The 7,482-nt window shown below is 38.2% G+C and overlaps 1 protein-coding gene across 3 annotated transcripts in view; it reads left to right on the forward strand.

The window, feature by feature from the left end:
• The window catches only part of PPARA (peroxisome proliferator activated receptor alpha), a 55,404-nt gene extending 49,596 nt beyond the window's left edge, over nucleotides 1–5,808 (forward strand). For all 3 annotated transcript variants that reach the window (XM_067468929.1, XM_060778124.2, XM_060778126.2), the window contains one exon: nucleotides 2,461–5,808. In XM_067468929.1, coding sequence (XP_067325030.1) covers nucleotides 2,461–2,708 — 248 coding nt within the window. In that variant the 3' untranslated portion in view covers nucleotides 2,709–5,808. The remainder of the gene's footprint in view (nucleotides 1–2,460) is intronic.
• Nucleotides 5,809–7,482: the final 1,674 nt, after the last annotated feature.

Genomic DNA, 7,482 nt, shown 5'->3' on the forward strand with positions numbered 1-7,482 from the left:
CCCCAACTTTTCCAGTTAAAATAGAGAGTTTGGGATATACTCGCCATATAAGACTACCCCTCTTCCAACGTACACCAAATAAAAATTTAAAAATCAGATTTGATTTCAATATGGTAATTTTCCTATTACCATACCTCCTTCTCTGTCTCTCAGATCTCACTGCAGACCTCAGGAGCGAGATCTGAGAGGCAGAGAAGGAGGTACAGTAATGGGATACAAGGGTGGGCCAGACAGGTGAAAGAGGCATTTTTTTCTGGGCACATTGCCACTCTTTTGAGCTCCTCCCACCATATGTGGCAACCGCAGATTCTCCAGTCTGCTTCGGAAGTTTCAGCACTTGCCCTAGAAGACGACACCCGGCGTATAAGATGACCCCTGACTTTTGAGAAGATTTTCCTGGGTTAAAAAGTAGTCTTATATGCCAGAAAATACAGTAATTGTAACCAAATAATAACTCAATGTAAACACAAAGGTGGCATAAGAACAAATCCAATAAGTTGCACCCAAATAGGTATTTGGGGAAGTTTCAAACAAAAACTAGAAAAATATAATATTTCTGAGAATTGTCTATACATTTTCTAATTTTTTTCAGTCTTTCATAATCATAGCATGCATTTTTATCTCTTTTTCTACTTATAATAATCCCCCATTGTTTTAGTTAGAGGTGGTTTAGAATGGGAAAAAAAATCATCAAAGAATAATAGTAATAATAAATGAAAGCAGTTGATAAAAATCAAAAATAATATTAAAACCTGATGTACATTTATCTAGATCTCAGGTTGTTTCTGAGTTTTGATTTGAACTGTATAGCATTGTTAAAATTTCATTGGCTCTGCCAATATAATTTAGGAGAATAAGCATTTCTGTGAAAGTAAATTATGGAACATTTGCTTTGAAGTAATATTGCAACTGAGAAATTCTGTAGAATTATAATGATTTCACAACTTGACTAAATACACTGTAATTAATTAAAATTTTCAGAGAGTAATCAGGTAATGGCTACTTTAAACAGCTGTGAAGGCTACAAAAGAAATTCAGTCAGATACTGTTGTAAGTGAAATTAATTTCACAGAATTCAATACCTGTTATTTAAACCAGTGGTTCCCAACCTGTGGTCCATGGGCCACCAGTGGTCCACAAGAACTAAAATATGGTCCGTGGCCTTACAGTCACTGCCATTCATTTTCCAGGCCCAATTCAAGTTGCAGGTGCTTACCTACAAAGCCCTAAACGGTTTGTGACCCACCTACCTGCGTGACCGCATTTCCATATACGAATCCACACGATCTCTTCGTTCATCTGGAGAGGCCCTGCTCACGATCCCATCTGCATCGCAAGCGCGATTGTTGGGAACGAGGGACAGGGCTTTCTCGGTGGTGGCCCCATGACTTTGGAACTCCCTCCCCAAGGACATCAGGCAAACCCCAACAATGGCAGTCTTCACAAGGAGCTTGAAAACATGGATGTTCCAGTGTGGCTTCCCAGATTAAGGAATCCCAAGCAATATGTCCAAAATGCACTTTATGAGAGAGTTAGAATTGTCTGCACACCCTCTTATTCCCAAAGTATCCATCCTATTTCACCTTGACATGCCCAGCATTTTTAAAAATTTTAATCACTACATTTGGCCCTGCCACAGGTTTTTAAATACATCGTGATTTTTGTTATTGTTTTGCTTTGTTATTGTTTTATTGTTTTGTTGTTATTGTGTTTTTCGTTTCTGATGTATTTTGGGCTCGGCTTTTTGTAAGCCGCACCGAGTCCTGCGGGAGATGGTAGCGGGGTACAAATAAAGGATTATTATTATTATTATTATTATTATTATTATTATTATTACACTGTTGCAACAAGAATGACTGGTCTTGCAAAACCCTCTTATAGTGCCGGGGCAATGGGGATGTCAGGAGGGGAGAGGCTGACTACCCATGAAAGGTGCAACAACAAGGCCTTCTGACTGCTGCTTCTCCTCCTCCTCCCTCCCCCTGAGCTGATTCAGAAAATTGCATTAGATAGACAACATCAGCTCTAGATTATTAAATACAGTTTTCTGTGGGTGAGCCAATGGTGACTACTGGATGGTATATGTTCTGTATCAGAAACTAGAGCTGATGTGGTCTATCCAATGCAATTTTCTGATTCAGCACCCCAAATCATAGAATCATAGAGTTGGAAGAGACTTCATGGGCCATCCAGTCCAACCCCCTACCAAGAATTAGGAAATCGCCCTCAAAGCACCCCCCACTGGATGGCCACCCAGCCTCTGTTTAAAAGCTGGTCAAAGTTGTCTCTGGTCAAGTGGTCCCTGGTCATAAAAAGGTTGGAACCACTGATTTAAACTAATAAAACAAATACAGATAGCTCAAAACAAGGGTTTTCCTTAAGCTCTTAAGCACAGGTAAATTCATGCCACATAGTGACTGTTATCAATTACATGATATCTGTTATTGTTTTTGAAAACAGATCGCCCTGGCCTTGTGAACATAAGACACATTGAGAAGATGCAGGAGAGCATTGTGCATGTACTAAAACTTCATTTGCAAAACAACCATCCTGATGACATCTTCCTCTTTCCAAAACTTCTACAGAAAATGGCAGACCTCCGACAACTTGTCACGGAGCATGCTCAGCTTGTTCAGATCATCAAAAAGACTGAATCTGATGCACACTTGCATCCTTTGTTACAGGAAATTTATAAAGACATGTATTAAGGTTGTTCTAGATTTGTATGATATGTAAAGAAAATAGCAATACTAATAGATGGGAGCTAATTACTTTGCACAATTTCCCCTGCTGCACTAATCTGAAAGCACTAGTGAAGCTGAAGTGTAGGTAACTGGACTATCACATTTCTCTTGTCAGGGTATATTTTTCAATACTTTTTTAAAGTACATATAAATACTATAATGAACTGTGATTGACTTGAACTTTGGGCAGCAGTGGGAATTTAATCATGCCACATATTAATTTTCTAAAAATATGGCTTCTGAAGTTTCTGCATTTTAAAGCATTCATTTTTTCTTTCTGTTCCTGGTACGAAACTAGTAGGTTGGGCCAGGATACAAGGAAAAAAATTGATAGCCACGAGGCCTTTATTCTTGTTTCTCTACAAGCATCCTTGAGTCACATGGTGCATATAGCATGCAACAGAAACAACATTACTACTTTTCTTAGAAACATGCACATTTGGTATTAAATTGGTGTTCACAAAAGTAATGTGTCTTCCTGGTGATGCTGAAATCTTAAGTATTACACTATGTAACAAAAATTGAAAAAAAATCTGTTCCTGGTTTGAAAGTGTTATTTCCTGTTTAACTGTGTGGTACTTACTTTGAAAGTAGTTGTTATACTCCAGAAACTTCGGTTTTGTGGGGGCCACAAACTATGCTGAATTGGTTGAGACTCTATGAGATATAGCAAAATATGCGGCACAACGTCCTGCAAACACAAAGTTTTTGCAGTTTAATCAACTTTTTCCATGTTTTTTATAATAAAGCCAATTAGGAAATGACATTTATAACCCAGGAACAAAAATTGTGTTACATAGTGCTATTATTTGGAAGTTAACAGAATTCAGGGGCCTTGTGTAAGATGAGTTTCATATGTCAAATACTGTTGAAGACCTTAAGAGTTTTGGTTGACCAGTGGAAACAGATTTTTTTTAAATAGAGTAAATGTCTCCTTTGCATAACATACAAAATAGCACTTATTTTTAAAATTGGCATTCCATACAAAATATAGGGATCCATGCAAGATAAACAGTAAACACTAATCTAAACATTTGTGACCATGCCTAACTACTATGTAATTCATTGTATCCTGGCTCCTCCTCTTTCGCATTCCGAAAATACAGAAAATCTGGCTGTGTGAGTGTTTCATTTTTATCCATTACATTGGGATAAATCAAATCAGATATAGTAACAATGTTTTATCACAGTAATTCAATTAATATTGTTTCTGTACGGTTTGCATAGAGGTGAGGAACAGAAGCTGGAGTGGTCGACATCTTTCCAATATAGTAAATAGCTTTGCTTGATTATTGAGATTGTCAGTAAAATTGAGTAGCACTCTAATTTTTCTGTTACTATCAGTTAGCCAATTGGATCTCCGGCACTGATGCAAGTTATCACACTGGAAAGCAAAGCTGTTCCAGAACCTGGGGTTGTGTTTCTTGCAGAGACTATTAAGCACTAACTGCTGGTTGCCATTATTACCAAAATTATATTTAGTTTCTATAGTGCTCCGCATAGTATCTGACATGTCAAAAGTTCTCTTGTCGCATTAATGTGATTCACACAAACTTCATAGAGGTTTATTGAGAAAACGGTTGACTCAATATGCTCAAAAGACTATTTCTGTGCAGAAAAGGAGAGGAGAAATTATGTTTCATGTATCTTACACTACATTGCCTTTAAAGATTGATATATAATATGACCTCCCCATATCTTGGGATCAGTATCCAAGGTTTCATTTATCCATATCCAACAAAATATACTCCCTCTAGGCATTTTCTAGGTCCTCCATTGTGACTATGTTATTCTTGGGACAGAAGCCTTTCATTTCAAGAGGGTTTATACCAGGGGTCCTCAAACTAAGGCCCGGGGGCCGGATACGGCCCTCCAAGGTCATTTACCTAGCCCTTGCTCAGGGCCAACCTGAGTCTGAAAGCATACGACAATAACAACAGCAACAATCCTATCTCATCAACCAAAAGCAGGCCCACACTTCCCATTGAAATATTAAGTTTATATTTGTTAAAATTGTTCTTCATTTTAATTATTGTATTGTTTTAAGTGGTTTTTGTACTACAAATAAGACATGTGCAGGGCGCATAGGAATTCATGTGCTTTTAAAATTATTATCCGGCCCTCCAACAGTTTGAGGGACTGTGACCTGGCCCTCTGTTTAAAAAGTTTGAGGACTCCTGGTTTACACTATGTAGCAAAATTTCAAAAGAAATTCTGTTCCCTGTTTGAAACAGTTATTTCCTGTTCGACTGTGTGGTACTGACTTTGAAAATAATGCTTATACTCCAGAAATTTTGTTTTTGTGGCTACCACAAACTACGTTGAATTAGTTGAGACTCAATGAGATACTTATTGAAAACCTAGAGCAAAATGTGCCATAGAATGTCCCATAAAAACAAAGTTTTTGCAGTTTAATAAACTTTTTCCATGTTTTTGTGATACAACCTATTAGGAAATAACATTTATAACCCAGGAACAAAAATCGTTATCTAGTATTATTTGCAGTTTTGCACATTTGCGAAACTGTATCAGTGAGTGCCTATTTCCCATGGATACAGGGTCATATTGTAATACTATGGTTTTTAATTGACCACTGGCTTTAATATTACTTGCATTTCACTATGTGCTCTTACCTACAGTGGCCTTGTTTATAATCTAATATAATATAGTCTAAAATAATATGTACACCTTGAAGATTTCAGCCAAGCGAAGCTCTTCACAATTTCAGGTACGAATGAGGAGTGCAGAATGGACTGAGAAGAACTTGCAGAAACTTCAGGTACATATTAGTGGATTTCAGTAGAAGCACTGTCTAAAAGGTACTTGCACTGTTAATCAGAATACTCAGGACTGGGGCAATAATTCAGTAAATTGGGGAAAAGGTTTGTTTCTCAAAGACGAAATCAGCTACCTCAACAAATTATGAAAAAATAAAACTGTAAATTGTTCCAGAAATCTATTATTTAACTATTGAAACGCTTGGGATGGCAAGTTGAAGTGAACGAGAAACAGATGTCGCTCTGATGTTAGTTATGCAAGTTGAAATAAATTTATTTACTGAGTAGCTTTAAAAGCATCCTTTTTGTGTTTGCACCTTTTCATCCATGTTACTTAATTGCTCCTTTTTAAACCTATGATTCTCTGTATCTTACAGCTTTCTGGCTGATTATTGTCTCGTAGTGTAACCGGGTCAATGAGAGGGCCCCTGAATTGCTCGGACACTTTTGGATAGGGTGCAGGCCTGTGTATCCTGCTAAGCAAGGACGGCTCTCCTCCCAAACATTTTGCTTATTGACAAAGCGCATCTGAAAGATAAAAAGTATTTACAGGTTTTCTAAGGCTGTTTTATCCCCATAGAGCACCATCTTTTTTTACCTGAAAGTACAGTTGTATCTGTAAGTGGTTATAACCCTGATTTTATCCGGATTTATTGAAATCTACAACATCCTACAAATATATCTTAGCTGAAATAATAGTAATTTTCAACTATGTTCCACAAATGTCTTATGCTATAAGAGATTCCACAGAGGGCGAGGTAGTATCTGTGGCAGCAGTCTGTACTCAACATCTTGCCTGGAATAAAGGTTAGGTTAATATAGGTAAAGGTTTACCCTTGACATTAAGTCTAGTTGTGTCCAACTCTGGGGGGTGGTGTTCATCTCCATTTCTAAGCCGAAGAGCAGACATTGTCTGTAGAGGCCTCCAAAGTCATGTGGCCAGCATGGAGTACTATTACCTTTCCACTGAAGCGTTACCTATTGATCTACTCACATTTGCATGTTTTCGAACTGCTAGGTTGGCAGAAGCTGGGGCTAACAGCGGGAGATCACCCTGCTCCCCAGATTCAAATTGCTGACCTTTCGATCAGCAAGTTCAGCGGTTTAACCCACCTAAAGGAGTCCCTACGCCACCAGGGACCCCTTTAGGTTAATATACATCTATTTTAGGTTAATATACATCTATTTTAAAAAACACTACCATGTGCAAGAAATTGATGGTATAGTACCCCAGATATTCAGAGAAACAGTAGGATTTTAAGTGGTGAGTATGCTTTGGGTGGGGGGAAATCAGTAAACATTTCAAAGGGATTTCCTTTCATTTGGCAAAATGACTACAATATGTGTGTGTGTGTATTTATTCCTCTATGGAGAAAAATCCTGTTTTCTTCATTTTCCTTCCCAGAGGCCAAGACCTTGCTCCCTGCCCCTCTCCCTGCCTTCTTTTCTGAGCCCATTCTGTAGTCTTTCTTGCTACAGCACTATAATGCCATGGTGTGTTGACATCTCTATTCTCATCCCCACCCCCTGGTCTGGAAATATAAGAGGAAAAACCAAAAGGCCTTATAATTTTTCTTAAAAAGCATATATTTCATAAGTCTGCCTCTTGATTGCTATTTCTTCTTTCAGACATACTGATCACTGGCATGGGGATAGGTCAGACAGCTGGATCAGTAGCTGCTGCCTTTCCTCTGCCACCAAATAAATGTGCCTGAAAAGCCTGATTAGGAAGTCTCCTCCAAGGCAAATGGACCTTTGAAACAATAAGAAATATATATTGGGAGGGGAAAGGGGGTGTCTGTGTATGCTTGCCAACCTAAGGGAAGGGCTGAGATAATGTCTTGGACGAGATGCTCTGTATGATAAGATATTTGCACAAATGAACACTGTAATCCCAGAATGGTTCTCCAGGTGCACAAGGAAAGGGAGAAATCCCAGTTCAATCGCTTTTTAAGAAACAA

The sequence above is a fragment of the Anolis sagrei genome, chromosome 5 (genome assembly GCF_037176765.1).
Source record: "Anolis sagrei isolate rAnoSag1 chromosome 5, rAnoSag1.mat, whole genome shotgun sequence".
In the NCBI taxonomy this organism is placed as follows: Eukaryota; Metazoa; Chordata; class Lepidosauria; order Squamata; family Dactyloidae; genus Anolis; species Anolis sagrei.